The 14,463-nt window shown below is 40.8% G+C and overlaps 1 protein-coding gene across 1 annotated transcript in view; it reads right to left on the bottom strand.

Annotated features, from left to right (window-relative positions):
* The window catches only part of tgm1l1 (transglutaminase 1 like 1), a 20,454-nt gene extending 8,263 nt beyond the window's left edge, over positions 1-12,191 (bottom strand). The window contains exons 1-5 of the mRNA XM_034887520.1: positions 11,943-12,191; positions 6,717-6,991; positions 6,351-6,542; positions 3,385-3,636; positions 1,026-1,144 (exon numbers count right to left, since the gene is read on the bottom strand). Of these exons, the coding sequence (XP_034743411.1) occupies positions 1,026-1,144; positions 3,385-3,636; positions 6,351-6,542; positions 6,717-6,990 (837 nt within the window). The 5' untranslated portion in view covers position 6,991; positions 11,943-12,191. The remainder of the gene's footprint in view (positions 1-1,025; positions 1,145-3,384; positions 3,637-6,350; positions 6,543-6,716; positions 6,992-11,942) is intronic.
* Positions 12,192-14,463: the final 2,272 nt, after the last annotated feature.

Genomic DNA, 14,463 nt, shown 5'->3' on the forward strand with positions numbered 1-14,463 from the left:
GGTCCCCTGCTGGAGCTGCTGCCCCCGCGACCCGATACCGGATAAGCGGTCGAAGATGGATGGATGGATGGATGGCATATGGTGGAAGACTGATAAGGCTACTGAAACCAAAAACGGAAAGCTGCCCTGTGCAACTTTCCATTTGCAAAGAAACTTGACATAAGAATGGCCTGGTGCCAATACACATCTTACAGCAGGAACATAATTTTGCAAATGATGTCTTCATTTTGAGACGCCTAGACCTAACAATATTACAAAAGTATAAGAATTACAGGATACTGGGTTGATAGTCTATGCTTTTCTTATTGTTAACAAATCCCAGGAGTAGCCAACAATGAATTGATCCTGCTGAAAAGTACTGTCTGATGTCCTGTATATTGTATTTCACTGTGTCATAGAAAATCAATCCATGGTGGTTTTAGAGCTGTAACCTTTGCCTGTGGATCATACTGGATGGAAGTCACTTGACTGAAACTATTAAAAACTCATAAATGTTCAATGTTTAAATCCCATTTTCCAACTTTTATTCATAACCATATACTAAATGTGTATCATTCTGCATCTGAAAATAGTGCCCAACAAACAGACACAGTTTACTCCTGTTTGAGAAACATTTAATTTGCTTTAATGATTTTGATTCTAATCAAGAATTTGGCTTCCTCTCTGTTTTGTGAACGTTACAAACAACAGTGCCCAGCTGTTGTAGAAAATGATTTAGTATTTCTTAAGAATAAAACTATATAGTCGTGACACTGTTTTAAAAATATACATTCTTACTAGGGGATAAATGGGCCGAGAGCCACAGACAGTGATTAAAAGGATCATTCAAAACCGTAAGCCAGTAAGACAGCTCGCCCCATGTTGGCTAAGTCCTGCAGCGGGGGTTCAAATCCAACCTGCGCCCCTTTGCTGCGTGTCATCCCCTATTTCTCTGCCCCTTACCTGTCTATCCACTGTAATAAAGGGAAAAGCCCCCCCCCCCTCAAAAAAAAAAAAAACAGCGTTCAGCACTTTCCAGTCCATACCTGCCCAAAGTTCCATGTGCGGGCACCTATTTGTTTCTCTGTGCCATAATAAATCCTTCCGATGTCATTCAGAACGTACTCCTTCCTCTCCTCCTCGTCATCCAAGAACACCACATCCTCTGAAACGACATGACAACATTATATCACGGTAATCTGGCGTTATATAATACTAACAATATAGCATTGAGGGAACAGTTTTACATTCTGTGTAGTATACATTTAAATGTATTATTTTTACATACAACTACAGTTGATCCTATTAAACTAGCCTCGACAGAAAATACAAGGACACACTTTCTTTGTAGAAATGGATGATTTGTTTTAATGATATAGATTCTATTCAGGAATTTGGCATGCTCTCTGTTTGTGAACATAACGAATCCATGCTTTAATCACCTCTTCAGTGACTAAACCCCTTAAGAATGTGATTTTTTCTCCATAAATTCTCTTAAAATATCCCCAAAGGAAGCCAGGAAGTAGTAAGGAAGCACAATGACGCCATTGACCTTGCAGTGGGGCCCACGTTCATTTATGGGAGACAGTCTGTTCTGAGTGACATCAGCCCTGCAGACTTGGGTGTGTACCCCTAACATCAACATCACAAATAGGTGTCTTTGTTTTTCCTCAGCTTTTATCTCTTGCAGTGGCCACTGTGATTACCAGTGGGTGCGGTACAGGAATGTGACAAAAAGAAAGAAAGAAAGAAATAAGAAAAGAAAAAGAGAGAGAGAGAGAGAGAACAGTAAAATTATCAGAGTATTCAAGATGTACATGAGAAAAATCTACTGGGAGGAAGAGATTTCACAAAGTCATGAGAGACGAAATGAGAGGGAGGGAAAGATATGCTTGGGAGAGAAAGGGTGGAGGGAGTGAGGGTGAGTGGAGCGTAACAGAGTGTCTTGAGATTTTACAGGAGAAATTCTGAGGCTGACAGCATCTGGCAGCTGTGATAATTAACACACACACACACACACACACACACACACACACACACACAGGGATATGAAGGAGCAGGAGGCCAAAAAACAGAGGATCGGGTCAACAGATAAGAAGTTGGAAGTGCAACTGGATGGGAGAAGCATTTAAAGACAGAAAATACACATGACTGCAGTAAAAGTGAGGGAGAGGACAGGTTGTCACCAGCTGCAAGATTACTGTGAGCTCGCCCCATGGCGTTTTTATAAAGTAATTGTAGGATTTTGAATTTTATGAGCGTGAGGGAGAGATTGGTCTTGGGAAGAAAAGATTGAAAGAGGGAAGACTAGATTGGGCTTGCTGCCAAAAGCAGCCGAGCCATAATAAAAGACTGTGTGTTTTTATCAAATCCAGGCCAGAGTTTTTTTTATTTTGCTGTGTTGCAAATACATTTTGTTTTGTCAAATATCCTGTGCGGATAATTTGTAGTGCTCAGGAATATGAACCTGGCAGAATAAACAGTGCACCTCATTTCTCAAAGCTTTATGAACTGATGAATAAGAATGCCTTCGTTTTTTTTTTACACAAACATGGCAAAACAAACCTGGCAAATTCGACCTATAGTAGAACTAGAGGGAATGAATTTAGACATGTATCTGAAGTCTGACTATTAGTTCTATCTAAGTCTATTTTTGTGAAACAGGCCCCAGTGCTCAAAGGAAAGTGAATATGACATTCAACAGTCGCCGGAAAATCTTCCGCAAGTGCTTATGTTGCTCAGCTGGGTGTGTAAATAGGCATCAGTTTGCTAATATGTTAGCAATATTAAAGCTGCAGTAGTAACTTTTATAAAAAATAATTTGTTGTCATATTTGCGGGAAATGTCACTGTATCCTGAGTGTAGTACATGAGACAGATAATATGTGAAAAGAATCATGTTACTCTGCCTTCTCCTGGTGGTTAAAGGGTATAACTCAGTGTGTCTTGAATCTTAGCCAGTGAAATTATAAAACTCTCATAGTTACATACAGGGTCACGCTGCAGCTTTTTGATGGACAGGAGAATGCTTGTGGATTAAGTTGGCCTTTCTCCCCCTTGTGTTACATTATATCAGGTCTCGTCTCACATATTAAACATCTACTTTGTGCCAGTGCTTGCTATCAGAATGCTGATGCAATTTGTAATACAACAGCTAAGTTCTAGGAACACTTTTCCCAGTAATTGGGCCGTATCAGACAGTTCTACTGCAAGAAAAATATTGACTTTTTACTTAGAAGTAAGCATATAAGTCATTCCAGAAACGTTATGTAACACTGTCTGTCTTTTCTTCTTACATTTCTCTCTTCTCACCTATGACTCGTCTTCTTTCCTTCCTCTCTTTAACACTCCGAGCCTTCGTCTTTGTAAAACCTCTGCCCTCATCCACACCCACTGCCAATCTTACCTTCACACCAAGGGTTGAAGAGCATGACAATGCTCTTGCTGGAGTTGTAAGTAGTTGGCTCCTCATCCTTTGAAGAGCTTGTTGTCACCGTGACCCCATACAAGCCAATCACAGCACTGGCTGGCGAGTTGACGGACAGCTTGATCTTGTTGACGTTCTTCTCTACAATCTTGGCCTCCCAGCGGTCATCCTCCAAATGATCCACCAGTGGGACGATGACATGGGTGCCTTTGGACACCATGGGCAGGGGACCTACAGCACACGGGTTATAGTTGAGTCATGTTGTAGCAGAAAGCTACATTAAAGATAAATAAAGGAAACAATCCCAACGAACAAAAGCATGATGTTTTACAATGCATTTTATGCTAATGCTTTCATGTGGTACTGTACAACACGGTCTTAAAATTTATGTGCAAATATCTAGCCACTGAATGGAATAATTCTGCATTTTTAGAAATTTGCCTTTTTATTTTCTTATGGATAATTGGACAAGAAGGTTGATGCCACTCTCATATCTGTTTGTTAAATATGACATTTTAGCCATGACACTGTTGCTTAACTGAGCACAAAGACTGTAAACCAGAGGGAAATTCTATTTTTTTTAGCTAGCTCTTATTTTTTAAATGTATGTATTGCATTTCCCAAACTGCCAAGATTAAGGTTAACTGTATGCAACTGATTTGCTGTGAACCGCCAGAGCTATTACAATACCTAACAAAACAATGTATATGGAGAATTATGAATAACAAATAAAGAAAACACCTCTGCAATACAGGAACACATTCATATATTTGAATAGCCTTTCAGGGGGGATGACCAAGATGAAAAACACCCAATAGTGTAACAGTTTGTCTGCTACAATATGGTCTAAAGAAAGTGTATGTATATGTGTGTACATGTACATTTGTACATGTTGAGTTTGTGCATTTAACGTATTTTTTAACAACATTTTGCTTTATATGTGCAAGTTAAAATCAAGTTGTGTAGTTTGACAAAGTGCTTTTCAATTCCTTTGATTTTCAGTAATCCGTGATCATTTTGATTTAAAATAAATTCAGATTACAGAAAAGGCATTGGAAGGACTTCACTGCAACATCGGAGTAGCCTTGATTATTCATGTAACAGTAATTGTTAGGCTGTTCCCACAGTGGATATCACAAACAAAACAAACTGTGAACCACAAACGTCACAGCCCTGGGCACAGCTTGTTTGGGTAAGAAGCTCCCACACTGCCCGTATGCACACATCGCTGCAGAAAGCCAAGAAAATGTGTTAGCTTGGATGTTCCCTTTTACTTGGCTTGATTATTTTGCTGAAGGCTAACAAATTCACCCTGTCATTAACAACTTTTTGGATGCTTTCCTCTAAGCTATTTGCTTTGTGACACCCTGCTGGGCTTTAGCTCCATTTGCTGAAGCGATATTAGAGTTCATTTAGAAACCATTGTTCTCCATCCAACCGCAGCCTGGAGTGGTTTCTTACCTCATGTTCAGAAGGATATCAATGAAAAACAAATCTCTTTTCTGCTGGATCGGCCTCACCTTTATTGAAAATTAACGGGTAATCTTTATTCAGCATCCACGTTGACCAACTAGGTGGCTTTGAAAGCTACAATGATCCAAGGCACTGCTTTTAGTGCCGCACTTAGAACCTCCTCCCAGCGAAGATAATGGGAATCTGTTGAATGTGGGGGGCTATATTTATTTATGTCAATTCGGTTCCTCCTCCACTCTTCCCATGTAACTACGTGGCAGTAAATCACCTCTCTACAGTGATGTAATGGCCATTTATTCCCAAGTGTGCAGTGATTAGTTGTAGTATGAGGCGTGTAAATACCAGAGTGAGGTGTCCCGTGTCCTCCAGCCTGGGAGCTGTAAACACTGTGGGGTATTGGGTGGAATTTAAAACATGTGGTGTGGTTATGATTAAACTGCTGCTCGATATAAATGTGCATTTTGACCAGTTAAAGGGGCATTGCACCATTTTTACAAAATAAAAGAGAATTCCAGTCGGTTTCAACACGTAGCTTTGTTGTTTGGAGTGCTGTCAGTAGCAAGAACAACAATCGGTGCTGCATACACCCTGTTGTCCTCCTTCTAGCATTAGCACCCAACAGGCTTAAACAGGGCAAGTTTTAAACATTTTTTTTTTGCCTCTTAACATGTTCAAAATTTCATTACCAGTTCCAAGTCATGTGAAGTGATTCTTTATGAGGGGACCGAGCAAATCTGACTGAAGTAGATGTGACAGAAAGGAATAAAAAGTTGTGTTAACTCATGTCTCAGTTTATTTCCTGTTTTCCGGTGAAGTCCACACTAGTCGATTGTTGATCTCATACAATCCAATATTCGAAAATGTATATTTTCCGAACAAAAAAAAAACTATTTGCAGGGCAGAGCAATGGTTGCAGCAGGTCAAAGGTTCAAGAGCCCACTGTTGCTTAGTTACCTATGTGCATGAGCCATAGCTCTTGAACACTTGAAGTGCAGCTTTCCTGACTCCACTGTGGTGTCAGGTTACAGCCTGTTTCCACATAGTCATTACTAAGGACATAACAATGGCAAATCGTTTTTTTGTGGAAATAAATCAATTTTTGAATATTGGATCGTATGACTTTGAAAATTGACTGGTGTGGACTTCAGCTAAAACTGGGTTGTATAATGTCTTCTGTGGCTCTAGAGCAGTGCTTCCCAATGCCTTATGACATACAACCAGAACCCTGCCAGATGAATTCAAGTACGCCTTCATCAACACCACCTCTTATCTTAACATCTTGGATTGGGCCTTCAAACCTCTAACAGAGAGTCTGTGTTACGTACTTGGGGTTTAGTTTAAAGAAGTAGGAATTTACCAGGCTGGGAGGGTCAAACTTATGCTGTGTTCCAGTTGAATGATAATACTGATGATATTTCTTTATCAGATAAATCCTAGATTCTGTTGGAAGACACTGTCAATCCATTCCCTACCTGTTCTTAAGTCCAGATGCAGCTTGTCATTGTCAGCATTGAAGGGCCTGTTGAGCTCCAGCTCTATCTGGAAGGTCTGTCCTCTGCGGATGATCAGCTCGTCACCGTGATACAAGTCGGTGTGGTGCTCCTCTCTGTTCTGACCCATCTTGGAGCTCAGCAGGTCCACGGAACACACTGACAACTTCATTTCTGAGAGAGAAATGTTAAACATGAAATGTAATTTTAGTACGTGTCTGTGTCACTGCTGCTATGGATATGTAGGAATTCTTGAGATATGTGCAACATGCAAAAACTGCCAAGTTTAACTGAAGCTAGTCGTTACAATGTAAACACAATATTTACACCAAAAGTCCTTGAAATTACCTTCTATTTCCTTTGCTTCTCCATTCTCAGGCATAGGCTTTGCAGGAGCGGGGGGTTTGACATATTCCACCTTTTCTGTAACATCATATGAGGTGCTGTTCTGGCGCTTACAACAGCACGGACACATCTTCCTGAACCAACGACGGCAGCCTCCCTCCTCCTGTTTCTTCTCCCCCTCATTGTGGATGGTCAGCTCCACCCTGGTGGGCGGGGCTGCTCCGGAGAAACGCCCCACCTCCGATGTGCCTCTTACTGTCAACCGCTCACCTGGCATTCTAGGAGACAATTTAGAAAAATGCATTAATGTAGTATTAAGATGTTGACCTAAACTGGTAAATATTATTTTGGTAAATATAATTTTTCTTGGGGGCAATTTTTACCCCCAAATCACGTTATTTTATGTCCATTCCATTTTTTTAATTTCTTTGGGCATTTTTGCCTATTGCCCCCCTTACTTTATGACACCGATTTCAGGAATAGCAGATACAAATCAGATTAAGTCATTACTTTGTTTTGTCACAGATAACATTACAGAGTCCTCCTGCTTTTAATGGAGTTAGTGTGTTAAGAAAAAAGTACAAATTACTGATTAAGTGATTTGTTTTTCTTATCATCTCTTTAATCCTCTTGTTACCAATCAGATTTCTTTGGGTCCCAATTGGGGGTCTCATTCCCAAGGTTGTGAACCACGGCTTTAGCTGTCTATCAATGCAAATAGTTTGAGTTTCATTTGACCAGGTTTTGAAATATTTGTCTGATGCCCAGACCTTGGTGTAAACAGCTTTTCTTGGAACTAGTCTCTTCAAAATAAACAGTCATCATAAGAAAACTGCTGACTGTGTTGTGGTTTATCCAGAGCCATGGGTACATTGTTTCTTGAAAAAGATGCTGCTGTTAACGTAAATGATTTTTTTTAATGACGTGAGTGCCGCAAATAGCAGAAATGTCAGAGACGGACAAGTAAAACCAAACCTATCTGCAACAACCAGCAGAAGTGAGAGGCCTGACCGTTCAACAATAGTGTGAGTGCACTAGACAGAGGGGTCATTGGCAATGTGCTTCTTCCACCAATACAGATCCGCACTCTCCTCGGCCGTCAGGCTTTCTCAAATCATTCTGGGATAGCCTTTCGTCCTTGTCGGCTACACTCCCTGAGCAATCTAACATACCTTCTACAAGCAGCTGGATTCCATCTGCCTAGACCCAGCTGTTGCGTAACAATGTAGTTTGTGTGTATGTCTCTGTGTGTGCACATACACTGCAGATGTGTCCAGTACTGTAAATCGTTCGTGAATAACATTTATCACACTGTCACATTCCCACCCTCATACAGTGCACTAACAATCACAGCAAAATTACATAATTTGTCACGTTTAAGATAAGCCGGCCTTCCTGCCCATCCGCAGATTTTAAAATCGGGTTCATGTGGGTTACGCCAAATGACAACATTAGTAGAGTGAAAGCAAAAAGTGTTTGCTACAATGAAGAAAGAGGGAGGGAGATCATCATTGCCTTCTTCCCTGCTTTTTCCCTACCATCTGCAACTTCTCCATTCTAACAAAAAAAGCCACACAGGGCTGTGGCGTTGCACGCAAAAATAAATCTTTATCAGCACCACTGGAGTTTTGTTAGCTCTTGTAAAACACCCAGAAACTGTAACGAGCTACAGTAATGCACATAGTCAGGAGAAAAAGCATTGTTTAAGTAAACACATGCTGTATTAGATGTTCCGTTTGTAGGGTGATTATTCGTATTTATACAAATGTCCTTTGCTAAGCCCTGTCCCCCCCTTAGTTACTGTTGCTACACACACTTTCCACGATAGCCCAACGCCTAGATCAAGCTTATAATGACAATAGTGATATTTGGAATGGTAAGCGACCTGATATAAAAATGGTCAGCTCTTCAATACAAAAAAATCAGATGGGGGATGAGCATGCATTTAAACAGTACAACTGGGCATTTGTATTGAGAAGTCTCAGCTACTATGTAAATGAAGACAAATGTTGTTTTGGAAGGATATGGAACAAGAAATAATTGCACCAGTAAGATTTAAGGATTTCCTGTATGACATGTTGGTAAAAGACTGAGGCTAACACTAACACGTTTTGCTAGGGGTTACCCCAAATCTGATCTGTATCCTTGACGTTCCACTTCCGAGATTGTTCGGTTGCCAGCAGAAAATCCGCTGGATTTCACTCACTTAGGCCGGAGATCCATTGCCTTGGCCTTCCTTTGTGTTGGCATTTTAAACTCAGGCCGATTCATGAGGGCTATGGTTAACCTTTTCTCAGACCTCAGCAGGGTAAATCCAGACAGCTAGCTAGACTGTCCAATCTGAGTTTTCTGTTGCATGACAAAAAAATCCTTTAAACATACACAAGTTCCTTACCAATCGCCGGTGCTTAGCATCGCCCAAGACGGTTGTGATTGGTTTAAAGAAATGGCAATAAACCAGAGCATGTTTCCTCCCATCCCCAAATGCTTTGTGGACTAGCCAGACCCTCCTCCAGCGCGCCGTGGAGGAGGGTCTGAAGCTTATGCTTTCTGCTGATTAGGTGCTTCTCTCAATGTGTGTCATTATGTTGTCTTTTTTATGCTTTAACATTTTGTTTTGCAAAGTAAAACTTGAGTTGGGGCTGGACAGGTGATAATGGCGTGACATCCGGTGCCATCTGAGGAATGTTACAGTACCTTTTGCATATACGTAGATAAGGAGCAATGAGTCTTTGTTCGCTGTTACTTTTGTATTGATTTGATGGCTATATATTTGCATGGGACGGGCATATCAAACGCAAAGGCTAAGCACACTGGTTTTTGGGAAAAAGGCAATGATAGCAAAGTTATGTGGTGCCATTCAATGGGCAAACAGCTGAGGAAGAGGTGGTAGGGAGGGGGGCCTCAGAGGATAAGACCTTCAAAATCCATGTGTAAGTATAGAATACAGTATGCATGCCTGTGTGTGTATTTCTGTATGTGTGTGTATGTGTGTGTGTGTGTGTGTCTCTGTGTGTGTGTGTGTGTGATCTATGCTCACTTTTGATTTATGAACTCCTCGACTTTCTGAGTTCATCTGCTGGTCAGATGACTTACTCCTCCCTCCAACGGTTTCCAAATCCTCTAAATATTTGGCAAATACATTCATATTCATTGTGACTATGAATGTTCACACAATGGATTGAGTCAGCTGTATGTATTTCAACATGATCTCCACCCAAATCTAAAGTCACGGTCACTGACCCCTTCCGTTCTGCCTTCCTTCTATCTAAAAAAAGCAATCAGTAAATTAAAACAAAAGGAAAATCCTAACAGGTTCAGCACATTTTGGTTTGGTGAGTAATGAATTTAAGTAATAAGTTCCCGGGCCGTACAATAGGTGACTTAAAATTTGTGATTTATGCAAGATATAATTCCAATTGGCCGAATAATACTGCAAATATGAATTATTTTCAAATATAACAAATGATCAAAAGCTTTTCTGGCAGTTATAAGTTCTTAGTGTCTTCCCGGGCTTTAATTAAGGACATTTATCTCACTACTGTACCTTAGGTGGCCTACGATTGCCCAATTAGAGTCATCCACTCAACCTCCTGAACCATGAAAAACCCTTCCTAATTTTTGGTAGCCTTGCTCTTTCCTCACACTTTAATGCATAAACACCTAAATGGATTAATAATACAGCCACCAGCCAGGCCTGAAAACAAGAGTTCCCCTCTCTCCCTAATACTTGTATCGCTTTTTTTCCACTATACTGTCTCCTTTTGCACTTCTCTTCAGTCGGTTTGTGTTGGCATGCTAGCACCTCTGGTATGCCCACTGGCCTCTGAGATAAGCACTTCAACTTCAAGTCACTGTTTTAAAACAAAACCGGATTTAAATGGCCAGGCTTGTTTGTCTGGTTATATTGGTTCCATGATGTACAATTAATTATTGATTAAAGTGCTCATATTAGGCTTTTTGGCTTTTCCCCTTTCCTTTATTGTGTTATATATCTTTTTTGTGCACATTATAGATTAACAAAGTGAAAAAGCCCAAAGTCCACCCCAAAGGGACTTACCATCTCAGACAGAAAACACTGTTCACTAACTGCTCCAAAAAAAATGCTCTATAGCTAAAACTGAGTGCTCAAAACACAGGGTGAAAAGAGGAGCTGCAGCAATGTGCAGTACAACAAAATATGGTGGTTTTTAAACTATGTAAATGTATTCTGATACAACCTCTAAATACAATTATGAACTTGAAAATGAGCACAAAAGGAACACTAAATGAAAAAGGTCACAGCAGAGTAAAAGCCAGGAATGCCATCACATGCAGTGCACATCGTTGAAGGCCTCCGAGACAAAAAGGGAACCAGCTAGAGCTGATTGGCCACCAACCAACAAGGCTGAAGGCATGAAATGAAGGAATTACCTCTAAGAACAAGGCTTCTTTCTTTTTTTTTAAAGGTGCGATATGTGACACTGACAGATAGTGTTTAAAATTGTTACTGCAGTTCTCTGTACCCTACTGACAGACAAGCGTTTTGTTCTTAGATCTACGGTAGGAACAGCTAAAACACAACAAGATCGCCATCCTCGCCACCCGCCGGACACTTCCATCCCTTGTAGCCGTGACAAATTAGCCTCAAGCTAATGCTTACCTGTTCAGGAGGAAATTAGTCAACTCTGCATAGGCTACTTTTGGGCTCTAAGCTGTCTCCATCTTTCAAATACATCTCCATTATTGTTACGTCTCTCGTCACGAAACTGTTAGACACATGCCATTTTTGTCAGGTACATATATATATATATATATATATATATACACACACACACATACATACATACATACACACATACTGTACCTTCAAAGCAAGTTTAACAGCAACCAATTCAGATTAAGTGCTTCAGTGCAAACTTCACCCAAGAACAGCAAGACCATGAGAAAAATTAAGGGTGTCGAAGTTCAACAAAGGCAAGAAAATACTTTATAAATGGAGTAAGACCAACTTTTACAATACTATGTAGTTATGGCATGGTAAAAATGTGCTTAAATGTCTCTTTCTGTCTGTCTAGGATGTGAGCCTCCCTCTCTTTGGAGGATCATCCTATAAACCTCTATCGTAAAGACTTTCTCGCCTAAAAGAAAAAACCGTTAGGTCATGCTCGTTTACACTTCACGTACAATCTCGCTTATTATTAGAAAATACTTGGAGTATAGGCCCCTAGGAGTGACTAAAAATCTTACTTTATCCGTGTGGATTCGTCTCTGGATCAGCGATGAATCCTCTGCGATTGTCCCGGGTAGGAATCTCACAGGGTCGAACTTTTGCAAAGTTTTTTTTCCTCTTCACTCGCTCCGTTCTTGAATCAGAATACTTCCATGCATGTCCCGGAATGTAGTGCACGGTATCTTTAAGCTGACACACACCCCTTCTCCTACCAACTCAGCGGACCCAGCCCCACCCTGTATGGACCGAGGTTTCCCACACCCACCAGGAGGTCCTGTTGCATCAAACGCGATATGGTCGCGCGCTGTTTGCGAGCCTAGCACGCATGCACGCACACACACACACACACACACACACGCACACACACACACACACACACACACGATGTAGTCTGGAGCCAAACCGTTACGCAATCTCATATCATCACTTTTCCAATACAGGGAAGGGAGCGGTAGCTGCAGTCAAAGGAGGTCAGAAAGAGATAGGTAGGCTATTTCATGGTGTGTGTATGTATGGTGAGTTCTTATGCATGATCACTCAATAATGTGTATTTGTAAATTTCAACCTATAGACTTGGGTACATTGCAGCTTACTATCACTGCAGTATTAGCCTACACAAAAAGTTAAGATAAGGCCTAGTAATAACCACCAAAATAAAACAAAACCACAGTTTGAGTGATATGTGTATTATTCAAGGTTAAACCTCTCCACTCCAAGTTTTGTGGGAGTCACTAAAGCATTACAGGACATTAAACTTCCCCTGAACACTTTCAGTTCTCCTCTGTTGGTCAGTAAAGAGAAACCTCAGAGGAAACACCCACTGTGACCTTTTATCCAATAAAGTCCCATCCTAAATTTAAACCATCTGATCACAAGCCCAAAAAGGCAACCTTAAACTCACTTGACACAGATTTAAACCTTAAAAAGATGGCCACCGTGCATTTGTGATTGCATATTGTTGCTTTCAGCCCTAAGCATCTACTCAACAAAAGCACAATGTGATGAATGTTTTATTCAAGGTAATATGGCTTATAGATTCCAATCTTCCAAAGTGCCAGCAACCAATGAGAACAGCCAGTCTGGACTACTAAAGGTATACCACTAATTTGTGGTTTGGCAGGAGATCATAATGAAGTCATATCTGATACGTAATTTTGATTACTAGGGAAAACTGAAGATACGTATCTAAATCTGCCTTCCTCTGTCAGCATTAGAGTAAATGCAAGAACGGGGGGTGGCTTCTGGGCCTCCAGTCCCGAATGTTTTCTCAAAATTATAGCGGGCTCCATTTCAAAGCTAGATGGAATTTAGTGGTATTGAATCAAAAATATAGTGTTATGGAATCCAGTTGTACCCTTGTTATGCTAGCTTGTCGGGAAGGGGGCTGAATAAAGCTCCAAATTTAGGCTATGTTTTTGTAGGGGAAAAACTGTCATGGCCATTTTTAAAGGGGTGCCTTGACCTCTTACCCTAAGATAGCTGAATGAAAATTAGTTATTTGGGAACTCCCAAGTCTCCCCCTTCACAGACATTCCCACTTTTTGGTAATCCTGTAGTTTGGCTTTCACTAGACCAAGCCAAACTCAATGGATTTGAGATTGAGCATGGGTCTGAGGAGTCTGCTCTGTATTTTCTCTGCACAAGAGGCGTGACCAACTGACCAACTATAATTGGATAGTCCTTCAACCAATCAGACCAACGATCCGGGTGATGTAGAAGTGACAGCGGCATCAACAGGTTGCTGCGCTTAGGTGGCCGCTATGTTGAATGTAAACAAGAAGCTTCTCGATTGTCATCGTGTTAAACTCGCCAATAGGTAGATGAGCCAGTTTGTGATTGCTTCCAGAAAATGTTGAACTGAAGCTAGAGAATTAAAAGTGCAGGTTTCTAGACCGAGCTGCAGGGAAAAATCAAACTGCCTGCAAAGTGGGCGGGGTTCACCTAGTCTACTAATCCTGTGCAGTTTGGGGCCCAAACCATGCAGTTTTTCTCTTGCAGTACAAACAGATATATATATATATTTTTTAGAAGATTTGTAGGTTAGAAGCATATATTTGTGCCATAACTATTTGTATTTTGAAAAATGCAGACGATTTACCAGTCTTTTTCATCTTGCTGGCTTGACACCAATGTGATAAATGACACTAACAACATTTGTGGCTTCTGCAGAACAGTGGTCGTGAGAGGAAACAAAGATGATTTGGGTTTGCTGAGTATCCGAGCATAACAGATGGGGGCCCTGGCTCTCACATTGTACGCGGGAAACCAAACAACTAGCAGCGGGCCAAAGGAAACTTCCTGACTGTGGGAGACATTTTATGGACTGGGGAGAAATGTTCCCTTTGTGTTATATTTGCTATACTAAAAAGAAGTGAAAAAACACAATAAAGGAATCAATTGCTGTGGTTCATTGTAAGTAGATAAAATGTGAGCACCTACATTACATTAGCGTTGGCCCTGTGTCAAAGAGTGTCACTGAGAATATGTTTGGTATGCGCAGTATTGACATATATATGTTAAACACTAACCAAGTTCCTC

Source organism: Etheostoma cragini, chromosome 12, assembly GCF_013103735.1.
Source record: "Etheostoma cragini isolate CJK2018 chromosome 12, CSU_Ecrag_1.0, whole genome shotgun sequence".
Taxonomy (NCBI): Eukaryota; Metazoa; Chordata; class Actinopteri; order Perciformes; family Percidae; genus Etheostoma; species Etheostoma cragini.